The sequence below is a fragment of the Ambystoma mexicanum genome, chromosome 5q (genome assembly GCF_040938575.1).
Source record: "Ambystoma mexicanum isolate Mex_15411 chromosome 5q, UKY_AmexF1_1, whole genome shotgun sequence".
In the NCBI taxonomy this organism is placed as follows: domain Eukaryota; kingdom Metazoa; phylum Chordata; class Amphibia; order Caudata; family Ambystomatidae; genus Ambystoma; species Ambystoma mexicanum.
The window spans coordinates 1,101,617,428-1,101,642,929 of record NC_090933.1 but is presented as its reverse complement, the minus strand read 5'-3'; the positions used below and the strand labels follow the sequence as shown (position 1 = coordinate 1,101,642,929).

At 44.2% G+C, this 25,502-nt stretch overlaps 1 protein-coding gene across 1 annotated transcript; it reads left to right on the top strand.

The window, feature by feature from the left end:
* Positions 1 to 2,154: 2,154 nt before the first annotated feature.
* Positions 2,155 to 6,534, top strand: LRATD2 (LRAT domain containing 2). Its single transcript, XM_069621623.1, has 2 exons — positions 2,155 to 2,403; positions 3,620 to 6,534. Exon 2 carries the CDS (start codon positions 3,621 to 3,623, stop codon positions 4,419 to 4,421), a length of 801 nt encoding a protein of 266 aa, XP_069477724.1. The 5' UTR covers positions 2,155 to 2,403; position 3,620; the 3' UTR covers positions 4,422 to 6,534.
* Positions 6,535 to 25,502: the final 18,968 nt, after the last annotated feature.

The following is a 25,502-nucleotide window of genomic DNA, read 5'->3' as shown; positions in this document are numbered from 1 at the left end:
GTTGGACATGACACTGGCAGAGGCAGGGTTCTCGAAAGGGGTTTATGGGATGCATTCCTTCAGGATAGGGGCAGCCACGATGGTGGCAGGGATGGGCCTGGGAGCAGAGGCAATCAAGCGGATTGGGGGCTGGAGGTCCGGTTGTTTTAAGCGGTACGTCAGGCCTGAGAAAATGTAAGACTAACGGTTCCCCCCTCCTATCTCCTCGCAGTAGCATCGAAGAAGGGAAGGCGACGGTCCGCCTGGGTGGTGGGCCATTCGTTTGTGTCAAGGGCCAGGGCAAACTGGACAGCCAAGCAGGAGGTGTTGACCACCGGGGAATACCGTGTGCAGTGGAACAGAGTGCCGGGTATGAAATGGGCACAGCTACAGAGGCACATGCGCAGACTCCTGAGGGAACATCGGAGGCCCGATGTGTTGGTGGTGCACCTCGGTGGCAACGACTTGGCTGGTCTGGGGAGGGGGATCTTGTCAGGGAAATGAGGTCTTCATTACAGGAGCTATCGGCGGAAATGGGGGAGACTGAAATCGTGTGGTCGGAAATCATCTCGAGGCACAAATGGAGGGGCGCTGAGAGTCAGGCGGCTGTGGAGAATTCAAGGAGGAAATTGAATTGGGCTATGGCTAAGTTTTGCAGAGGGAGAGGCTTTCAGCATATCAGACATGGTTTGATCAATCTTAAAAACACGGAGTACTACTTGAAGGACGGAGTCCATTTTTCGGAGCAAGGAATGGAGTTGTTCTACTGGAATATCTGCACAAAATTGCTGGAGTTATAAGCAAGGAAAGGAGGGAGCCACGGTGGGCGGTAACCCACCTTTGGCGTGGCGGGTTGTGGCAACCTATGATAAGACAAAGACTCCGAATGAGCCATTGCTAAACCGGAAGGGGCTTCGCCCATTCTAGACAGCGCCTCCTGGGAGCCTAAACGGCGGGGGTGTCTGGCGGTAGCAATTGGGGCTCAACTTCCCCCCAACAAACAGCGCTCCCCCAGTCCGCAAAGACCTGCAGGGGCAGGCGGTTCTCAGACTCGAAGGCCTTGGGGGAGTTGTGCCTGCAATCGACATGGAGGTAAAGGGGGAAGCAGGACGAGGAGCAGTCGCCACACTTTTGAAACAATTTTTAATACCTGTTTGCAGTGGTTATGTATATGTAAAAATAAATCTGTGGCCTTGTTATGCCAAACCAAAGGAAATGTCTCATGCAGCACCTTACTGGAAGGGAAAGGAAAGGGGCTTACAGGATGAGAAATGTTGGTTACAAATGGCATAGCTAATGGACGAATGCCCAGGTTATGCACTTGTGACCACAATTAACTACGCCAGCCCTAAGCTCCACCTCCTTGACCCGCCCACCTAGGGCCCTGTGTCAGGTGCTGCCCACTGGGGCCCTTTGCCTTAAATCTGCCACTGCTGAAGGTGGGAATGTGTGAAGGAATCTACTTGTAACTGCATTTATCTGTGGCACTAGTGCTGCTCTGTGTTGAAGCTGAAGGTCCCGAACCAATGCATGATGGTGGGGTGGACACACTGTCAGCTACAGAGGGCAGCACTGACGAATTGCGCCTCTGTGTGTTGAGCTTGCAGCAACAAAGACCCATCCACCACAAACTGGCAGGAGGTTATAGTCATGGGTATCATCAGATTAGGAATAGATACCGAGGCTATGACTGTGGATTAGTTGCTCCAGAAGGCGGAGGTAGACGTTGATAAAGGCGGCAGCCGAGTGGAGGGAGGCCTCAGGAAAGCTACAGAGCAAAGTAAGGAGAAGAGAGCTGGGCCTGTCCAGAAACGAATGAGGGAGGTGCTCCAGACAGCGGTCCCATTGACACAAGCCCCTACCACACTTTACAGAAGGAAGGAATGGTTAACAGTAACAAATACTGACAATATATTAACATTAGTGTGGTGGGGACAGTGATGGAGGTTATTGAGGGCCACTAGCAAAGACTTCCGAGCCATGAAATGAGCCGAAACCAGACTGGAGAGGACTGGAAGCATCTAAAAAGTTCCCGAAAAGAGATGGCTGAAAACACAAGAAGCATTACAAAAGATGGAGATGGGCACCAGCAGCAGGGCGACAGGTACGGCGTAAAATCAGCACTGTCTCTTTAAATGCTGGGGGCTGAGCCCTCCCTGCCGGGAGGCAGCCGCCTCAGCCGGATGTGTGCATTCCGCGCTCAGTGCTGGTGAGGCGGCCAGCCGGGCTGCTGCTCGCGCTGCGAGAGAGTCGCCCGAGCCCGGGGAAAGAGGCAGACATGAGCTGCTGGCCGAGAGCAGCCCCGCTACCGCCAGCAGGCAGCACCCGACCCCACACGCCGCCCTGAGGACCCCACAAGAGACCCTCGGACAGACAGAGTCCGGTGCCTGGGAAGGAGAGCGGGACCTCCCCACCCCGCGCACGGTGAGTTGGATTGTTTGCACCTCGGTTCTGGCGCAGGGAGCGCACCTGCGATGAGTTGTGGGAGTTTAACCAGCTCCGAGCTGAACCGAAACTAAAGCCCCTTTATGGCAATTGACCGACTGTGCGTGCAGGACAGCTTTCTGCCTGTCAGTTCCTGCTGTTGCATGCGCTTCTGTAGCACCCGTTTGTGTTACCACGCTTGGGTTCATGCACCTGGATGTATTCTTTTACACTACAGCCTAGCTCGGCAGCACCCTCCTGCTTCTGCAATAGATCATGGCTGTGTCGTGGTAATCTTATTAGGTCGCACCCACCTGCGTTGAATGGTCTTTATTAATTGCTAACTTTTCTACAAGGTGGTAGTAAGTAAGTCACATTAGAGTAGTGCGTGTGCCCACACTTGTGTGCGTTACGTTTTGCTAGAGTGTTCCTCAGTCCTGCAGTGCACTTAGTGCCTCGACGCCTGAAACAGCCTGTTGAGTAGGTGCAGGTTAGTCAGCCATTGTGGCTCCGAGTGCCGTGCCCTTGTGAAGGCCGAACGGATACGGTGCAAGGTGCTTGCCAACTTGGTCTACTAGAACCGCTCCCCCCCGCCCCCAACAGGTGTAAGGAACTGCGCTGGCTCCCAGCCAATGGGGCTCTTAAGCGTGGTCTGTGGGTTGGTGGCGAGCAAAACTCAACTCCGTCCCTTCCTGGGAAGGGAACGAGGAACATGTAACTCATTTAATAACTGCCGAATAAAAAATGTGCTCAGAGCTCTATAGAAAAGGGATAAGGTGCCGCAGCACAAGCGTGAGGGTGTCGGGAGCCTAGACCCACGTGTTTCCGCTTAAATAATGCCCGCTTCGCTGCCGCCCTATAGCAGCAAGGTGTGAATTGGATGCGTATTGACCAAACAATTGTTTTTATATAAATATGGTGCCCCTGCACCAGGAGTGGGTGGTGAAGTGCTCAAGTGGCCCAATATATAATGTTCTTCTGAGTATTGTGCACAAATGCGAGATAACCCCTCTGTGTTCACTAGCGGGGGCAAAGGTGAATACACTATTCTAGTGACTATTTTAGTAGAGCTCCTTGCAGAATGAGCTTTTATATGAATTTTCCTGTTTGGTTGAAGTCTAACTCCAGCCCCCATAGTGTACCCTAATGCTTGACGCAGACTTTACTGTGAGCCTCCTCAATCTGTTCACTTGTCCCCTTTTTTTCCCCCCTGCAGGATGGGTAACCAGATGGAGAAGCTGACACATCTGAGTTACAGGGAGGTCCCCACGGCCGACCCTCTTGGACTAGACCCGGATGACGGCCCCCGGATTGGGGTCTCGTACATCTTCTCCGCCGACGACGACGAGCTGGAGGAGCCTGGCGTGGTGGACCGGGTGCCCGAGCAGGAGCGCGAGCTGCAGGACGAGCTGGAGTGCTCGGTGTTCTACCGGGAGGAGTGCATCTACCAGAAGGGCGGCGCGCTGCTGAGCACGCACTCCCCGGAGAGCCTCCTGAGCCGCTGCAAGGCCGGGGACTTGGTGGAGTTCGTGTGCCCCAACCAGTACCCGCACTGGGCGGTGTTCGTGGGCGACTTCCAGGTGGTGCACCTGCACCGGCAGGAAGTGAAGAGCAGCTTTCTGACTGACGCCAGCCGGGGCCGGAGGGGCCGCGTGGTGAACGAGCTCTACCGCTACCGGGCGCGGAGCCCGCAGGACGTGGTGCGCGCCGCCCTGGGGCAGGTGGGCGCCAAGGAGCAGGAGCTGTGCTGGAGGAACTCGGAATGCTTCGCCGCCTGGTGCCGCTACGGCCGGCGGGAGTTCAAGGTGGGCGGCGAGCTGCGCATAGGCAAGCAGCCCTACCGGCTCCGGCTGCAGCTCTCCGACAAGAAGAGCCACACGCTCGAGTTCCAGAGCCTCGAGGACCTGATCATGGAGCGCAGGCGCAACGACCAGGTCGGCAGGGCGGCCGTGCTGCAGGAGCTGGCCGGCCACCTGCAGGCCGAGGAGCCGCCCCACGCCCTGCATAACTCTGATTGACGGGCGCGAGCGACATGGAGCCGCCATAAGCCCGTGGGGCCCCTGCGCGCCACACGTCAAAGCCAAGCTGATTAGCTCGGCCCCGAGTTAACCACCTGTTTGCTGGCCCACAGTCCTGCATATTGCAGAGAAGCACTTACATTCGACCCCGGGCAACCAGTAGCTCGGAATATTCTAGTTTCATACAAGGAGTGAACTCGCATCTGTATTTTTTTCAGTGCTATGGTGCGGATCTATATTTTGAATGACAAAACCTTATGGGGTTTTTTTTGTAGGACTTTGATTCTCAATCTTTCACTGGGTATTTTTATAAATAACGTTAGAAAGAGCGTGCTATATAATTATTTTTTTTTATACCAAAGCGTGAATGAGCACTGTCCCGAATGAATCTGTTCGTGCAGAACACATGTCAAGACCCCGAGTTAACTCTCCTGTTTTTGCTGTGAGTCCCCCAGAGCATCGTACTTGTTTCAGGGGTCTGCAAGCTTTGCCTCTCCAGGGGTTTTTGAGGACAACTCCCATTAGTTCTTGCCAGCAGAGGGATCATGGGATTCCTAGGCTAAAACCTCTGGCGAGAGAAACCTTCTAAGGTTGAAGGCACATGGTTTAGATGCTCATGACCAGAGCCTTGGGTTTTAAAATGTGAAAACAAAGTTGTAGCACAGTTACCAGCTAGCAACGTGTCACAGTGGTCACCTTTTTATCCAAGTGATGGGTTTTTAGCCAACAGTGTGGTGCATGTTGGAACGCCTAGTTGCTTTTCGGTCTGGGCCTACAAGCGCCAGCATTACAAAGCACTGTTGGCTGAACAGCCAGGACTAGATGGGCAGGATCCTGTTGTTCAGCACCTTTTACTAAAGTATCAGAACGCACTAAATGGGTAATCCAATCCATACCTTACATGAAACCGCGTGCGTGTTCTGATTGGTTCCAAAGCTGTGTACACTCTGCTGAACTGTGAAATCTTTGTGGTTGCTATTCCAATTTGACATTGATTTTGCGATGTCAATAAGTTTATAAAATGTCGAGGATGGAGCTAGGCGAGTATCCAGCACTTGAGTTGACTTCAAGTGCTGGGGGTATACAGTTCATTCAGATGACTCTGTAGATATTAAGTTCCTTCGTATAAAGTGCTGTGGACACATTGGAGATTGTTTGTTTGGTGCATTCATTCCATGCACGAGACAGTCACCGAGTCCCAAGAAAAAAAGAATGTAATACTGAGATTCAGTCCTAAACTTGAACAAAACTCCCAGAATTCCAGGGGAAGAAAACAGGTGGCTTGTGGCACACTTGAATTGGGAACCTTGTTTGTCAACGGAAGGTGCTTTTCTGTGCACTCGGCTCTATAACGCTGCACAATCTGGCTTCATTGCTCAAGGAAGTCAAGAGTGCAACGCTCCGCTCCACCCCCCACACGCGCACATCTGATTACGTCATGGTGGAGCTGCTCTTAAATCAGGGAAATCGGTGTGATGCCATAACTGTGTGATGAAGTGATACTTATTTTTCCACGATGGGGCTCCTGCATATTTTGTCATTTTGAAAGGAAGTGCCCCATTCATAATTGTACAGGCAGAGTCGTTTATTTTTTAAACAAACACTGGGACATACTTGGCAACAATATGTAATTATATGGAGTTGGGTAGGCTTCTCATGACGTTGTTCTAGTGCACACATCCACAAGTGATTTGCACCTTTTGCACGCACAGCCCATCCTGATGATTATTTTCTAATCCTTTTTTTTTTCCCTTTCCCCCTTATTTCTTAATGTTTTTTTGGCTGCATTGGCCTACATGAGGATTTTCATTTTTAGGTATTACCCACTGTTCGTGTTATTTATCTAACAATCACTTGTTTGGCAACAAAAAGCCAGCAACCATGTTGAATGACCAACTCGTGGCCAATTCTTTTGCGCCCTTGTAAATTGGTTCGTATTACATGTTGCAAATGTACCTGCCTACCACAATTCGCTGTAGCTGCCTTGCTATGTCTGGTTTCTGTTAGAAAGCAAGTTTGCCTCCAATAATAAACTAAATCTACAAATTCAATAACCTGTAGATACTGCAACCCTCGTTTTGCTAAAATAAAACCTCTTTTCATTCATTATAAATGTATAACTTGTTTCTTTCAAATATTTGTTGTAAAGTGAACGCTTTTCCTAGAAAGTAGGATTTTGTTGTTGCCTAACCAGAGATTTAGTTTATTTTATAATGCACCCAATTGCAGGCTTCATCTTTGAAGGGTCGGTAGAAGGAAATGAAGGGAGGTGGGGTGGAAAGGCCAGGAGATGAGTTACAGTGAAAAGGGAAAAGTGAACTCCGCGTTCCCAATGCTTACATTGGAAATTCCTGATTAAAAAAAAATAAGAGGCAGGTTTCCATATCAAGGATTTCAATCTGGCAATACACCTTGGTCTCGGCCTAGTATGCAGTGTGCAAATGAAATACTTATTTTATTATGTCTATAGGTTCAATATTCTGAGTGATATGAGTGGTATATCACACCCCTTCTCAAAATACCCCCAGGTCACAATGGACCAGGAATCGGGCTGGTTGGGAAAGGTAATATTTATTTAAAATTCAAATCAAACATACGTTTTAATATATGGGGCAGCAATACCAATGTGGTGACAATACAAATAAAGTAGGTAAAGGAGTTGAATTCACTTTAAGCAACACAAAATATAAAACGGAGAACAACACAGTTTTGGCTTGTTTGAAAGATAACACTTGAGTATTCCTCCTGCAAATTTCTCAACTCACAAATAAACAATTCTACACAGATGTAAGGGAGCAGCAGGTATTCAGGAATAAAGAACAGTACACAGAATTTAGATTCCACCTTCCCTCCAAACAAGAGAAAAATGGTTTGGAAATCTTACTTTTAAAGTATGAGCAACAGTGAACGCTTTGAATCCTAATGGAAGTTTGGAATTAATTGAAATTGAAAATCACAAGTGTAAACTTTTGCAGAAATGCAAATTCCCACCTAAAATTCACTAAACGGTTTTTAAGAGAAATGGGGGCCATACAGCTATTTGTGTTGGGATGTAGCTACAGGTCTTATGTTTAAGTCAGAGTGGAAATGAAGTGTCTAGCTATTAAATTGAAGTTATGCAATGTTGAATGAGAGGCATTTTTAGAAAAATGGAGCAGAGAACAACGGATCGGCTTTAAAATAACAGGTTACTTTTACTTGAACTAGATTAATGGCTAAGAAAAAGAGAATGCCACCCGTGAATCACCAGTTACATGGCCGCTTGTAACTTGCACAGTTCCAGCTTTGCTCTTTGCTGGTTGGATGACCGAAAGGGATGCCATGTTTTATGAGATGACCTGGAAACTTCCCATGGTTATGGGGACCAAAATCTAACTTTCCCACAACTACATAATTATGTAGTTATGTCATCTATGAAAATCGGATACATAAACTATATAAACTACATATTTCGTGGGTCACATTCCAATCCAACTCCGAAGTTGGTGGGAACTGGTTTAGTCTTTCTGTAGAATTTTTGGCAATTTTAATCATAAAAGGTTTGGCCTAACATTTCCCAATTCTGTACATATATGTGCAATTACTCCTAGAACATGTGTACACAACGTTAGGTTTGCAACATTAATAGTTTCTGTGCAATTGGTAATTCTTTATAACTTCTGTTTCTTACGCAGTAAGAAATTCTACCAAGTTTTCAAAGGGATAGCATAAATTCATATTTAGATGTATGTACTTTTCACTCTTTCTTCTTGCTGCCAAGTTAAATAGAAGTTCAATGGCAAAATAAGCATTTTAAACCCAAAAGTCACGTTAGTTTTGTTTTTCTTTCTTCCCAAGTGTGAGCAAATGGCACCTCCTTTGAAGTTGAATGAGGGGCCTCTCCCTGGAGAGGGGAGCTTCCTGCCCCATCCCTAGACGGGTGAGTGTCCAAGCCTGCTATTGTCTTAGCCTGAGGCAAAGACAAATGTCTAACAAAGTACCTTTGTCATGAGTATTCAAGGCCTCCCAGCCGCAATTGGCCTTTTCTGACAGCAGTGGAGGTGTCAACCTTTCTCAGGCTAAGAACTGTCAGAGCAGGCTTTTTTAAAATATATAGTTGATTTAAATCAGACTGGGTTTATCTTTAAGTTTCACCTAAATCTTTCATTTAAACATAAAAAAATAACATTTATAGGTGGATTTTTAACCTTACTAATCCTTTGACAATATTAAAGAATTAAGCCTTTACACAAGAACATACTTTAAAAAAAGGTGTTTTTTTTTTTTTTTTTTTTTTTTTTTGCCCTTCATTCATGAAAAAGCACATTAAACTGATTTCTTTACATCCGATTTTCATTTGCAGCAAATACACATTTTAGTCGGCATTAGTTCTTCCCTTGAGTGCTGGAGTTGTTTGCAGCCTGGATACATGTATCATGCCTTTGTTTAGATTTCCAAGGACAGCTGATTCTGATACTTGTTGAAAAGTTTTAGCCTTGTTTCCCTGTGGAAAAATGAAAACACAGTCCCTGGTTTGCTTTTATAAAGATACTGTTGCCAGGAGCTGTCATTCAATGAGGCCTGGTTCCTCAGAGCCACACTGGATGATCCTGGGCATTGCAGGGCCCATTTTAATCTCAATGATTCAGTGGAAATGAATGGATCTGGTGCCAAAAACAGCATTTTTTTTAAGGTTAGGAAAATGGCATTTTTGGGTTTTCAGTACAATGATGCTGTTTCATCCACTTTGCTCCATGCTGATTGTGGCAGGGCCCACTGGCATGCTCCTGCAGTGAGAACTCTGCTTTCACCCCCCCCCCCTGACTGTGTGGCAGGGTGTGCAGCCTTTTTCTGGTTGTGACACAAATGCAGTTTTGAAGATTTTGGTGCGCCCATGAGTCGGTGTGGTCATTTTGGGCTGTTCTTTACCCTTGCAGTAAAGTGATGTAGTAAGGCACATTGGAATGGGTCAAAAAAATCCCACAATATTATCTCTTGTTTTGTTGAGCAAAGTTTGAAGAGTGATGTCTGGAAGGTTTTGAATTCATTATGGCATTAGTCTGCGAATCCCTGCATAGGTTGCCAGGCTGGTATAGAAAAGCAACAACTGTACGCAAATAAAGCTTTGTTCCACCCCAAAAGGGGCAGTTGAGCCCAAACTGCTAGGGGACATCCCTTCTTCATGAGACCCAAAGCAATCTCGGGCATGTATTGGCCTCACTGGGTATTGGGACTCTAGGTCCAACAAGCCTGGGACTCTTGTCTGGGCTAACCTGTTCCACGCTGGGTGACTTGTAAAAAACGGAAGGGGTGGGAAGAAGACAGTTACTTTGGTATTGTTAAACCAATGAGGCCTGTATGGTTGACCAGTGCAATGCCAATTGTTCGGATTAATTCAGCGCCTTCCAACCATCGCTCTTAGGTGTTGGCAGTTTGCTGATAGTTGGGAGTTTTGCTTTCGTGTGGGTAGGTGGATTTTCGGCTAATTTAGCCTTTAAGGGCAGCAGAGTTTAAATGGTTAAACTAATTCCACACACTCATTCGGTACAAGATAAAACAAAGAATTTCATGTGTGTGGGAATATTTAAGTAAGAAATATGTTTATGTAGTAGCCAACATGGGGCAGCTGCTTGGGTCCTCCCCCTAACCTGAAACTCTTGAACACATACACAGACCAACAAAATCAGGACACTGGGACTGCTAGGCACACAAGGCACTGATGTGTTCTAGTTTGACTTCCGGACCTGTCCAGCAATGCAGAACCCCATTTCTCACAAAATGGATTGGCATGATCAGTAGCGACATCACAGTAAAGCATCAGTCTTCCTATCATTACGAACATTAGCTGCAGGCTTGAATTTTGAAAGCATTGACAGCAAAACCTGGCGAAGACCCAGCTGTCTTTCTAGAGTTGAACCTCCAAACACAGAAAACTGTAAAGAACACAATTTAAAACAAACAACAAAAAAAGGAATCATTTGTCCCTTAAGTTCATCCTTGTGAAACTCTGCCCACTCTAGGTTTCGTCTCCTTGCCCCGCACACCTTGGGCCCATTTGCCTTAAATCTGCCACTGATCTGACCCTATTAGTTTATACCCACTTTTGCCTTGCTAATACCATTTATGGGGGGACACCACCCGGACCACTTCCTGTCATCCTATCCTTTATACTATTTTAACTCCAGTCTAATTGGTTTTTCCCCCCACTTAAAGTGAAACCTGCATTGATATATACTTGCCTATATTTCATTATTTCTGCCATAGATTTTTTTTTACCCTCTTTATTTTTGTATTGCATTATTTTTACCCTTTAATTTATTGTCGCTTTATTTTTTACTTCACTGTAATCCCCTGGTTATCGCTTTTAGTAACACCCTGGGCTAGTTCTGTGGCCATAGGTTGCTCAGATTGCAATACAATCCACATTCTAAGCAAGCTTGGTGCTGCTGTGCACACCCACCATCCTACTCACTTACCTGATCCCTTTAGCACTTGCGCCCAAACCACCAGTCTGCCATGGGAATGGAAGAGAGGCTGTGCATGGTGTCCCGCCTTCCATCTCCATGGCAGCCATCTTGGGCAAGCATTTTATTTGAATGGACAGGATGCTTCAAGCATGCTCCGTTCATTCAAACAAAATACGTCGCTTTCAGCACCCCCGGATTTGAGATGGCAAACCCAGGGTGCTAATGGCAATAAAAACAGATCCAGTGTGCGAAATTGGTGACAACGGCACCAAGGTCTAGCGCTGTGCTTGGGCCTATAACTTTGTACCCAAGTTCTATGCCTTGATGAATATTAAGGTCAAAGGAATTCCGCATTTAGTTCAGTTCTGTTAGAAATGTCATGCAATCGTCCACGTATTGAACCAAGAATCTGTTGCAGCAAGCAAGAAATAATCTGAGGCGTTTTGCTTAGTTTCTATTTAAACATCACAGTAGAGAGTTGCATTAGCTGTCAATATATTAGTAAATTGATTTGCCTCACCTGTACTTGTTTTTCTACTGATATCAGATCAGACCCAACTCCTTCCTAGCTCATTACATGGACACCGAAATGGGTAGCCCCAGACAAGAGCCTGTCTGCATAAACAACTCTCCAGCCATTTTAAGAGAATATTTGCAACTCCGCTGCATACCATATAGAATAGTAGGTACCACCTTAATTTTACATGCCTCAAACATGGGTGTCCCACTAAAGCCCCCTTACATTTTTTGTCTGTGTCCCAGCGGAGCCATGATAACTCGGGCTTCAATCGTAGTTATCTGATTTTTGACACACAACCCAGACTCCCAAATCTAGAAATTCAGTAAATTCCACTAGGCTTGTCCAAATTCCAATGTAGCCTATTGTATTCTTTTGTTTCTTTAATTTCACTTGATCATAATTTTACTGTTGGATAAAGCTTATTTGTATTAAGACTCAGTTGAGGCCAACCCCATAGACCTCAAATACGACAACTTTGTCTGTGTGAGCCAACCGGTAGATATGGAGCAAGTCTGAATTGGGAGAGAAATTGTAAGTGCCCACCATGGCCTGCACCAGTTTGAATATATCATGTACCTAGTCCCCATCCTCTCAGAATAAAGGCTAGACCTGGTTACTCACCCAAGTGAAAGTTCCACCTGAACATGGTTTCACTACTGGAGATTTCCTCCTACTATGGTACTACTCTATGTAACTGGCCCCTGTGTGCCCCAGGGCTAAGTGTGCTATCTATAAATGCAAAAATAAATCAATAAACCGGGGGCCAGGGTTCTTCGCTGTTTTAGACCGAGGATTATTGTGCTTTTGTCTGAAGTCTGAAATCGTCCTTGCATGCATCAGTTTTTACCATAACAAATTCCTGTCAACAGTACCATATGCTTATGTGAAATCTAAAAAAGCAACATGAGTTGGAGTCCTTTTACTTCTATACTACGATGCCTTCATCATCAGAATATTGACCTCTTTGCCCATACCTCATCTCAAACTGGAATAGAATATTCCTTTCCACACTCCAGTTCTTTACCTCTTCAATAATCCGGCCAAGATCTTGTGAGCGACCTCTAGCAATGCAATTAATCCGTAGGACAAAGGGAATTCCCTCTTACCCTTTTTAAATATGGGTGTTAACACTTCTTCCCTGGTTTCATGGAGTGCGCATGAGAGTCTAATTTCTTCAAAAATGATCTAAAGAACATGAACCCATTCTTTGCATTATTCTTTGGCACCATGTTGGGCAGGCCCTCTGGCCCCAGAGCTGGACATTTTCAAAATTCTGGCTGTTCCTAAAATATCAACATAATCAAAATGAACCCTTCCATGTATCTTGATTTATCCCATTTGGGGATGATGCCCCAAATTCTAAAATGTTATTGATGTGCTTAATCCAACCTAATGCCCCAAATGCGATTAATCATTCTAGGAGCCTTGCTATCATCATGATATGATAAGGCTTTTCTAACGCGCCTATACAGTGTTGCGGGGCAAGCGAGGGGGGAACAGAGGGAGGACCAACAACGATCTTACTAGGCCAGGTGATATTGAGATCGTGCAAGTGCAGGGAAGTGATAAAGCGGAAGAGTGCGGGGGGAGGGGTTAGTGCAGTACATGAGATCAACAGTAGAAATATAGAATGAATAGAAGCCATAAGTAAAAGGTGCGGCCAGCTGGTGCCAAGTGCAAGGCCGAGTGCAGACATCAGGTGTCAAGTGCAGGTAGTGGACTGTAGGGATACAGAAACAGTCCACAAGTGCAAGGGTAGCCAGGGAGGCAGTACAGGTGTGCCACTGGCGGGGGAGGGGATCTGGGATCGAGATCAGAGGGTGGCTAGGCGACCAGTGCAATTTCATCCAGGAGTTCAGCAGGGGAGAGGAGAGAAAGCAGAAGCAAAGAGGAAGGTTTTCAGGTGCTTCCGGAGATGGTTCTCGAGTTTCAGGGGGGCAGGGAGGCTGTTCCAGAGGGAGGCCCGGGCCTAAAACAGCGATCTACCACCAACTTGTTGCTTGGAGAAACGACTGACCCTGAGGGAGAGGGAGGCGGATGAGCGAAGAGCTCGAGAAGGAAGATTTTTAGGAAGAGAGAGTTGAAGGTATTGAGCCAATGCAGAGATTTCAGTCCTGGAGAGATACGATCCCTGGGCTTGAGGCCAAGGACAAGTCTCGCAGTCCTGTTTTGGATGAGTCGCAGAGGGAAGATAGTAGAAGCAGGCAGATTTGAAAAGAAGCTGTTACAGTAGTCCAGCCTAGAGGGAACCAGAGCTCTGGAGACTGTGAGCTTCTGGGGGAAGGATGGGTGGAGAGAAGGAGAGCGTGGAGTCTATGATGACCCCGAGGTTTTTAGCCTCCCAGGTGGAGTAGGAAGATGGTCAAGTGAGGCCCGCCAGAGAGCCAGGCAAGGAGGGCGCAGGTGTGCTGATGAAGAGAATCTGTCTTACTGGCATTAAGGCAGATATCATTGGTGGCACACCACTCCTGAATAGCAGACAGTCAGAGATGAGAGATGTAGAAGGAGTGGTAGAGCCTGAAAATAAGTTCTCATCCTCCTAGCACTGAAAGTTGGGGCAAAGGGCGGCAATGCGGTGGGCAAGAAATGCCAGGTATTGGTTGAACAGCCAGGAAGAGAAGTTAGACCCCTGGGGAATACTGCAGGTAGAGAGGGAGATGGAGGAAAGGAAGGGCCCAATGTTCAATGTTTTCATTGATTGACGGCGTGGGGAGAGGTGGTGTTGCAGTATGGCGTGGGAGCAATATCTGGTCCCTGCCGGGCAGGTCCTGGTTCATCGCCAGCCACTAAAGTGCTGAGTTTATCCGTTTGTTTTCTTTTTAGCCGTTTGTACCATGTGATGAAATGCTATGTGTGAATTTTGGCTTCTTACAAGTGCAGTATGAGAAGCTGTGGCAGTGGAGGCCCTGAACAGCCTCACTCGGCCTTAGCCTCTCAATATGTATCTGTCTTTGGCATGGCGTGCAGGACGCCGCCTGCAAAGTGATTACTCGGGAATATTTAGAACTGTGGTGGGATACCACAGCTGCCTTTTCCAGCTTATTCTGTGGACTGTAAAGCTTAATCCTGAAACATATAATATGGCTAAATAAAGATGGTGTGGTGTCCCACCTCCGCAAGTTCACTTTTCTCCCTCCTATATTCCACACACACACCCCTTGACCCAAACACAATGCCCTTCCACAAATGCTATCTTCCTAATGTGTCGGCTCCTGCTTACTTCTACCAGAGTCTTCATTTTCATATCTCTCCTGCTTCTCGCTTCAAACTATGTGGTGGTGAGCAGCAGTAACCTAGCAACCTGAAAAAAAAACAATTGAATAACGGCAGGTTCCGTTGCTCTACACTTGCAAGATGATCAAGTTCAAAAGGTAGGGTGAATATAATTTCTCTGCGCCTCTCTACGGTATTCAGGTATATTGAAAACCTGTGTACTGACTGATATTCCTCTAATTAGTAAAAAAAATAGAAAGTTAATTAGTTGGGATTCCGCACCAGGACAAATTGGAATAAGCATATATAAACAAATATATTTTTATTTTTAAAAAAAGTCAAGTCATTCTTTCAGTAGTGTTGGGTCGTGCTAAGCTTTGTATGAAGTTCCTAAGCCCACATTAACCAAATGGTGGCATGTGCTAATGTTGGGCGTAGCAGTTAATTTCCAACAGTTCAAACCAAATTCCCTGTCCCAAATTACAGCCAATTGTGTGTTAGTAACATTGTGTATACCATTCCATTAGTTTATATATCCTGACATTGTTAGTTCACAATCTTTGGATGTTGGCAACCTTGGTTGGTCAACATCTTTGCCACTTTACAATTTCTTCATTAATTAGTATCCCATTGTCTTTGCTGTTACATTAGTTAATATTCCTTATGTTCAGGTATGGGTTACATTTACAGTGTGTCACTGCCCATCTTAGAAATAATCGTGTAGGAGTTGAGATATAGGAGGAAAGAATGAAGAGGATTGTTTACTATATTTGAAAATAATTGAATTGGGGGTGCTGTGGGGACCAAGCAATCTTCTCACAAGAAGTTTGGAAAAAAATCAGTGTGACCAGTCTCGGTAGTGGTACCTGGATGCAAGACGTCTAAGCCAGTGTGCATTGGTGAGCAGATAAACCTATGTCCAAGTACAAGTGAATGAGTCTTCGGGCGAGTGGAGGTTTCCAGCAGTCCAAACTATTGTAGACCGTTAACAGTGCAAGGGTGTAGTTAATTAATGGAAATCCTTGAGTAGGTTCATGCTGTGCTAACTGCGTTTTGTGTTACACATCATTGAGCCGGTGTGATTAATAAACTGGATTAATTACTTTGAAGATGTTCATGCATGGCGTTGTATAAGGTTAAATCCTTCTGCCACTGCGAGTGCATCCGTTATAGTGCACATTAATATAAGTCTGTGGAAAAAAAGTCCTAAGTTTCGACTAGCATTGCATGTTTTGTGGTTTGTTTCAATTGGGCGGCAGGAGTAAGTACATTGAGTAATCCTTAGTCCAAGTCAAGTGCATGATGCTTCCCTCTTTAATATCATGCACATGTCTCCCAAAGGGGGAATAAGGAGAGACCATTTTGTGTCCAAAAACGGGGCACAATTATGTATTCTAATGGGGCGCTGGCACAATCTTACCTTAATAGGAGTAGTAGCAGCTCAGCAATTCAGATGGCCGTGTTCCACTTGTGTTTTGGAGCACCGCCATCTTGGGACCGGCATTACATTGCCATTACTTGATGACATTGCGCTTTAAGCAACGCCGTGATGACCGCCGTCAACGTAAAAATGGCTGCATTTTCGCGGAAAGAGCCTCTTGTAAAGGTTTCTGGCGACTTTCTTTTTCAAAGGCAGAACTAGTTCAAATGTTTATCTGTAAACCATGTTGAATTAAGATCCATTAAACAAGGCTTCTTGTTTCCATAGGCTAATCACAGGGTAGTGTGTCAGATTACCTGGGTTAGCTGCTTGGAATGTTAACCATTTAAAAAGGGGAGTTGGCATCTTCGGGAGAATCCAGCGCAATTCCTTGTACAAGGCAGAAATGTTCCAATTGATTCTGTGTACACCATTTCAAAATGAGGTACAATAAAGACTCTGTTGGGATGAGCAAATATACATGAAGATGTACAGTTGTAGTGGGGGCAGGAAGGTAAATACTACAGTTAGGTTGACTTTAAGGTTGATTTCATATTAGTGTTGCCGAACTAGTGGAGTATTTGGGTTGCACTGCCCCTATATGAAGGCAAGCCTATGTTGGCTAAATGTGAAGATCCATACCTGGAGCTAGTTGATTCTATTGGTCACCCCAACACAGTTTGGTCACGTGGTGCAATAATATGTGGTCTACAGGTGGAACCCTATGGTCAGTTAGACAGTTAGTTCTCGTTGGGCTTCTACTTAAACGTGTGTAGTTAGTATGCAAGGCCTTCTGTTTATATCTTATGGTGTCACCATACTTAATTTTCTTTCCTTTTGATATAGACACTTCTATAATTGTATACATGGTTCCTGTTAGTGGATCAATTTAGTATGCAGTGTCTATGGACTAGCTTGGAGAGAGATGCATTGTGTTTTTGTTTTCGCATTGAAAAACAATTCTGTTGCAATCCTGACATTTCTGGTCCCCTGTTTTGTCATGTGATGCATCTCGTCTGAGACCTTCCAGAAAGAACTGTGACGTTCTATTAAAGAGGGAAGCAGAGTTGGAACTAAGGGTTACTCCAGGTACGTGCCCCTGTTCTATGCAGTTAAGCCTGCCGCCCAATTGCAACCACAAAACATGTAATGCTAGTGGAAACTTGGGACTCCTCTAAACGACTTTTTTCCCAGACTTATGTTAATATGCACTATAACGGATGCACTTGAAGTGGCAATAGGATTGAACCATTTACAACGCCATACATGAACATCTTCAAGGTAATACATCCAGTTTATGGATTGCACCTGCTCAATGATGTTTAGCACAACCTGTAGTTAGCACAGCATTAACATACTCAGAATTTCCATTAATTAACTACACCCTGGCATTAGTAACTGTCTACAATAGTTTAGAGTACCGGAAACTTGTACTTGGATGGAGGATATCTGCTCACCAATGCAGACTGGCTTGGGGATTACCCCTATTGCTCACACAGTGATTGATTAATATTTTTTCTCAACTTGGTTTGTGAGATGATTGCTTGGTCACCACAACACCTCCTAATTGAATTATTTTAATATAGTAAACTCTCCTCAATACTCCATTCTCCCACAGAATTATTTATAAGATGGCCAGTGACCCACTGTAAATGTAACCTATAACTGAACATAAGGAATATTAATTGATGTAACAGCAACATGACAATGGGATACTAATTCATGAAAGTAAAGTGGCAAAGATCTTTACGAACATCCAAAGATTGTGACCTAACAATGTCGGGATATATAGCCAACTAATGGAATGTTATACACTGTTACTTGCACACAATTGCCTGTAATTTGGAACAGGGTATTTGGATTTAACTGTTGCAAATGTACTGCTACAGCTTGATAAAGCCTGAAGCAGGGTGAAACATTTGCACGTGCAACCATTTGGTTAATGTTGGCTTGGGAAGTTTATACAAAGCCTAGGGTGACCTAGGACTGTACAGAAGGATTTAAAAAAATAAAAATCTATTCAGTTATATATGCTTGAATTGATTCCAATGCGTCCTGGTGCGGAATCCTACCCAACTACTTCACATCCCACTTGTAAGATGACCCTTGCTGATGGCCATGCCACGGGGAAACACTTTTGTGAATGGTAGGTCATTCCAAACACAGTTGTCCCCCCTCTTGTGTTTGGTGCCTTTGTCACACACACATGAGTCCTCCTCAATCCTTCCTCTGGTGTGCACAATTCAGACTTTCACTGGTAACTCTTTGTGTGATGGGGACCAGTACAGATAATCTATACTAGCCCCATACAACATGTATACCCCCACTCCTCCTCTTATTAGCCATTTTGTCGCACACACACCTGGTGCCCTGCTATGTACCATGTGACCTTTACCAGAACCCGTTTCTTCTCATTTGTTCTTGATATAATTGCAATGTGTGTTCTCTTATATTGAATTGTTGGGCCAATGTAACATTTAGAGAAATATTAAAATGGGCATTGACTGGAAATTAGTTTATTGTAAGGGTTTGATATTTAAAACGCGTCCCGTGTGAGTTCTATCTGAATTCTTTTACCATCGTGGTCAACTTTCTTCTGTTTGTCCTTCTGGACCGGCACTTACATCCTGTGTCATTCTCAGGTTGCTGCAACCTCGAGTCACGAAGGGCTCCTTTTAAATGGGGAAATAATATTGGTACTCTAAGCCCTATTGCATGCACTTTACTACACACTACGTTGGGCAATAACTTTGCCCACCCACTGAAAAATCCAAGTGGCAAGGGTTTCCAAATGAATATGGCCAGTCAACGTCGCAGAACAATGATTTCGGTGATCCGTTTTACCACCCAGCTATTTCTACTGGGCAGAGGGTGTTAATTTGTTACTTGACAAAATCCCCCATAGCCCCTCCCACCAAACCTTTGGCAATCTGACTTCCCAAGGCATGATAAGGGTCTGCTGGAAGCCCCAAGCCCAAAACAAACCCTGTTTTAGATCAGCCTAGAGCTGTGCCAATACTAGACGATTCTGACCATGCATCCTTTATGAGATCTATGGGGCAACCATTACTGCAGTTGTCCCCCCACCGATCTACTTATTTATATTATTCAATCTAGCCCCATATATGTATCGTACCATGTAGATCCCTCACCGCTGTGCCATCGATAAGCCAAGAATCGGGCCTGTGCATAGAAACAGTATATATCTATTAATGAGAAGGAAAATGAATCCCAAATCACGCCCCTCACTCTGTGGTCCAAATACTTCTTTCCTAATGCTCATTTTTAACACACATTGAAAATACCAGTAGTTATAGCATAAAACAGCTCAGACTCTAATCCAACAACCTGTACAGTTTTCCTCCTTGGGTTCTTTTCTACCGTGGTTACATAGAAACACTGGTCAATGGAATACTTCGGATACTTTGTTCGTTCACATAATAATCCTAATGTACATGATTGTGCAGCTCCCTGGACATGAAAAAAACTATTTAACATCACATAGTTTGCATGGGGTTTACTTTATAACATGTAGCACCTTGAAATCTTACACTTGGCAATACACTTTACATGACAATAGCGTGCAACACTTTTCAATTGACAAAAGCAACACTTGCAGCGCTCCTTAATCTCCCCAACTGACCTTTTAAAACAAAACACTATATAATATATATTTTAACATTTTTCCTCCAGTACCATGCATTGTAGAAGGTCTTTCCTTTCAGGGGTCAGTTTCTCACCCTCTGCAGCGAGGTGCTTTAAAATACGTGACTTAACTCTATTTAAGTTGGAAAGATACTTTTCTGCCCCAGCCCAGACCCAGATACTATGGAAACCTCTCTGCTCTAAGGCAGGGTCTGGTGAAGATCGATTGTGATTTTCGTTTTTATGCACCACTCCCTTTAGTTAATTTTGTGGTTGGCAAAAAGAAATTCTGGTACCCAATTACTTTAATGGACTGTATTTCTAGCCACACTGGAAGTGTTGTTTATTTTGAATTTCAACAAAATCACTCATTTGGCTATAGGGGAATTAATTAAATTATAATTTAGTAAAAATACTGAGGATCTACTTGGTCTGCCCACCCAATCAATAAGTGAAGATAATAAATTGAACAGATCCCCACAACTCTTGCTTTGGTTGGACAGGTTACTTAATATCCCTGGTTTTTATGCTCGGGGGGGGGGGGGGGGGAAGACACCACCTCCGGGATTATCACAAGGACAGGACTGGGATCTGGTTAGATGGCCGCTCGAGGATTTTCATTGGGACTTCCGAATCATCCCTTTAATTGACTCTCCAGGTTCCCCCCCCACCTCGCGAGTTTAATCTTTCTCCTGATCTAATCCACCTCCCAGGCAATCTCGGTTCTCCCAGCAAATATTTCTAGCAGTTCCACTTGGACGATTTCAGACAGCTTTTCCCTTTCCCATTGTGCCTCTCTTTACAAATCTCTAACTACTCCCCAAATTATCAGGTGCCAGCTTTTTGTCTCTTGATCTGGATTGGACAGCTACTGCCCCCTCCCCCTTTTCTTTGATTGCTCCCTTTTGGTTATTAAGCATCATTACACATCCCTTTTAAAATTGCACTTTTTACCACTTCAGTTATGACCTACATTCCAATGTAATGTACAAGTAGTTTCTGAAATGGTCCAAACACGCAGGACTTAAATGCGTCTCACTTCGGCACAATGTTACAGGTTCGAATGGCAGATTTTTTGTAATTTACCCACATGGGACACAACTAATTCATTAGGCTACCATCTCTCTGAATCTTCACTTTGTGACATTTTCTGGGAAGCGATCATCACATTTAAGCCGAATATTTAGGGGAGTTGTATTATCAGATGGGGCTTTTCGTACGCTTTTCCATGAAATTAGTCCCATTAGTGCCACAGTTCCAAGATAATGGACAAAGTATGTTCTTCCATTGCACCTATGGTAATTTCAAGTCATATACATAATTGGCGTTCCATAAACCTCACATTTCCTACTTCCACTTAGATGTGGTTCCAGACATCTGCTTCTTTGTTGACCATGCCTGCAATCAAATCATTTAGCGTTTCTTTCTCCAAGGGATGATTGGTAATCTGTTTCTAATCTTTGAGAGCAGAGAAAGCCTGACTTATGTGACCCCCCCCCTGTGGTCTGCACAAGGAGAGGGACCACAAAGTTTGAATTAAACTATTTCCATTTCAACCCTTTAAGGGCTGCCACTCTGTTCACACAGTTGTTGGCACCACACCCATATAAATTCCTTCCCAGCCAGGCTGCAACTCTTCAAAGTAATGCTGAGTGTGTTTCTTTTCTATTTTTTGGGTTAGAGATCAGAGGTGACATTGCATTTTATGGGGGAAGGTGAGCAGTTTGGGTGTTCAGTCCTGACTGAAGTCAAGTCTTATGTTCAGAAACTATTGAAAATGTATGTTTCTTTACATTACATGGTTCCTGCATCCATGTCTTGTATCCCATCCGATAACATTTAGCTTCCATTTTCTTTCTTGCAGCTTATTTATAACTTTTTTATTATATCCACCAGTTTCCTTACTGTGTGCCTTTTATGAATTCCAATCTGCAGTGTAGTTTCATATTTAAAATGTTCCTTGTTCCAAACTGCAGTTTGCATACATTACCATGGTCTATTTTAGCAAATTAGGCAGCGTGTACATGGTTTTGCAGTTGAAATGAACTGCTGGCCTTTTCTCTGGCAGTCCACAATGTGCTTTCCAATTACAAGCACGTTTTCCTGCAATTAAGTTCAACATGGCCAAGGCCGTTCATTTGTGTCCTGGGGCTGCTTTTAAACCCCCACACCTTCAGCTCCGTACCAACATGGCAAGAAGAGCCTGTGTGTGTGGCTGCATTAGCATGAGGCTTTGAACACTCATGAGCAGTGTTTGGCTATGTCTTTTACCCAGCACCATGAGCTTATATAATGGGGAAGTGTGGTCCACTCTTCAGAAACCCTGTCTGCTGCCTCATAGACTGTTCCACATCTACTGCTTACATAATATGGGCATGTATTTTTTTTTTCTTTTTTTGTTTTTATTGCCATGTCTTGTACAACACTACAGCAACCCACACCCCAAATACCCCTTAACTTAAATTCCCCCTCTCGCTTCCCTCCCTGCAGCATATTTAGGGCTACCCGTGGAGTTTTGTTCTGACATATTAATAGGTAATGCTTGAAAAATATATAATGATTTGGGAGAGTTACCAGCTTCACAGAAGTATTCTTCCAGGCCACGAGATAGTAAAGGCATCCCAGGTTTTTAACTGTTTCTATTTCTCGCAGCAATGTGGGGTAATTTGCTGCGTATAAACCTTTAAGTGTGGCAGTTACTACTAGGGCTGTACGGAATAGCATATTTAGTATTCGTCCGAATAGTTGGTAAACTAGCCGAAGCCGAATAGTTGCTTTATTTAATGTTCCAAACTTCAAAAAACAAATAATGCACCATTTTAAATGCATTCTATAATTTTATTTCTCTTCATTGTAATTAATGTAGCATCTTTATTTAAAGTATTAAAGCCAGAAATAAAGCAGATTTAACCAAAATGAAGAGACCAAATGTACAGAAGATTGTTGCATATTCAGTGCCAGTTAAAATCGGAGGCGTCTCAAATGCGAAAGGACTGCCTTTGTGAATCTGATGCATTGCATTCTCTATCCAGCTGCAAAGTCGATGCAGTTGAGTTTCGAAACTTCTTTGCAGCTCACATGGAAATGTGTATATAATGGTTCATGTCGGCTAATGCAGGACATAAGTCAAGAGGAAATCTGAAATGCTTGAACTCCATCTCACAACTATTCACCCCACCCAAACATATGCAGCTCACTTTTCACTTATCCTAGCCACTCTTTCTCGCCAATTCACAAACCTATGCAATTTATAATTCCTGATAAAATATCAGATAATGTCAATTCCTTAAAGAAAAGGGGCGACATACACAATGGGAAGTGACATGACAGGAACTGAAAGTATCTATGCACATTTCTTTCAGTTTGTTTTTTCCAACTGAAAAAAGTGCACATTGCATATAAACATTCGCCAAAAGAAAAGCTGTTCCTGTGTCTTAAAAGATGAGCACTTTATTTTTTATTTTTTTATTTTTTTTGTCTAAGAATTTGTAACAAAACATGCCCTAAAGAGCAGACTACAATATAAGATATTTTTCAGCTGTGTGATAGCAATTTTTCTGGTCTAGAGTCTATATTTGCCTTTTCATGTTGCATTGTATTCAAATGAGAATGTCAAAGTATTCGACCGGAGTCGAATAGCTTTTTTTCACCCGAATACTTACTTGAAGCCGAAGATCGGTACACCTCTAGTTACTACCCGAAACAGTTTGATCCTGTCTGTGCCCAGCCAAGTTGTGCGTCTTCCCGAAGGTCCTACGTTTCCGATGGTGAAGTTGCATTTAAAATTTCTGACTTCGCAGCATAAATCTTTAGGCGCGCCACCCCACCAAAAGTCTCCAGTTCTTGAGTGGGTAACTGTAGAGTTTTAATTTGGTCTGCTGCCATGAGTAGCATATCATCCGGCATAGGCCATAATTTTATGTGGGATGCTGCAAACATGTATTTCCTTTATTCCTACTGTCTCAATTTAGCCAGTAAATGTGCAAATAGCAAGGGTGACAAGTGGGCCCCCTTGTTTGGTTCCTCGTTAAGATAGGGGGGGGGAATATGTGTCCATTTATTAATAGTTGTGCGGTAGGATTTTTATAGTTGGCTTTAATCATCGCCATACATTTTAGTCTGAATCCCATCTTAGTCAAGGTTAAGAAAAGAAACAACAATTCCACGCGGTCAAATGCTTTTTCTGCGGCGATGGAGATGAGGCTCTGCTTATTTTCCACTTTCTCTAAGCTATGGCATACTTTACGAATATTGTTGTGCGTCTGATAGAGTTTTATAAAGCCTGTTTGGTCTGGATGTATGGTCTTCTAACCGGTTAGCCAAGCACTTAGTGAAAATGTTTGCATCAATGTTAATGCTATTGGGGGTATGACCTGCAAATTGTTGGGCCTTTTCCAGGTTTGGGGAAGAGGATTATTTTTGCTTCTTCCATGGAAGGATCGATTTGGCCTGTGTGTGTGAAGGGGTTCTAATTTAGTCAATATGGGGGCTAATGAATTAATGAATGTTTTATAAAACCTAGCTGGGTACCCATCTGGGCCTGGTGCCTTTTTAAGGGAAGCTCCCTGATGACCTGAATCAACTCGTCTTGAGTTATGGCCCCTTCTAGTGCTTGTATATCTAATGTGCTAGTGCTTGTATGTCTAATAATGTGAGTTGAGAGAGATTGACTGACTCCAATGCTCCTTCCGTAAAAGTGGTATCAGAGCTTTGGATTTCTATAGATTGGTATAGAAAGAGTGGAAGTAAGGTTTCGGACGTGGTCTCCCCCAAGGGTAGTTTGATCTGTCGTATAGTCCTTGAGGCTGCACGTGGTCATAGCTTGGATGTTGGAAGTCCATTTTATTTGCTTTTATGTAATTTTGTTTTAAAAGAATAAGGCCTTTCTTGGTTTTCTTAGTGATCTGAAGATTTAGTCTACCGGCTAGTGCCCTGCTTTTTTTTAATTTTATTTTAATTTTATTTTTTTCAAATCGTTGAACCAGTCAGTTTCCATCTCTTTTAAAACTAAAGCTAGTTCCTCTTCTAGTTCCAATTTTAAGGCTGTACTCTGTCTTTTAGCTTCAGCTGCTATGAGTAATGGTGCCTTAAATGCGTCCCAGATAATATTAAACGTTTCCCCATCTCCAATTGGGTAAAAATATTCCCTGATTTGTTCTGTGATTTCTCCTCGGGCCACTAGATCCTGCACTTACGTTAGTGGACATCTCCAAGACCAGAGACATTGTCTCTCTTTTGCAATATTAACGTCTACCGTGATTGTGGCGTGATCTGAGAGGGCAGTAGTGCTCTGCCTGAGGAACGCCTGTGAGTGGCGTAGAGATCCATGCATAGTCTATCCGGGAGAATGTCCTGTGTACGTGTGAATAAAAGGTATATCCCTTGTCTCCCCATGAAGGTAAGCCAAACATCTACAATGGAAAGATGTGCATATTTCTTTTTCAGGGCCATCGAAGGGGAGGATACCACGTATCTAGTCAACCTGCTGTGGTCTCACTCTGGATCCCACGCTATGTTGAAATCCCCCAATAGCAGTAATTCTCCTTCCATGAAAGATTCCAGACCCTGTGACATGTTTCAAAAAGCCATCCTGGCCTGTGTTTGGGCCATATTGAAGCTACTGCGAGTTTCATAGTCCCAAACTTTAGAATTACAAATACAAATCTACCCTCCTTATGAATCCTGGTGTGATCAATTTGAAACTAGGACCTGTGTTTAATCACAATCAGCACCCCTGCTACCTTGCGTTCAGCATTTGCCTGTATTATATTTGGATACTGGCGCAGTCGCATATGGGTTTCCCACCAAGTCCGGTTGGAGATGCCTCAAAAAGTACT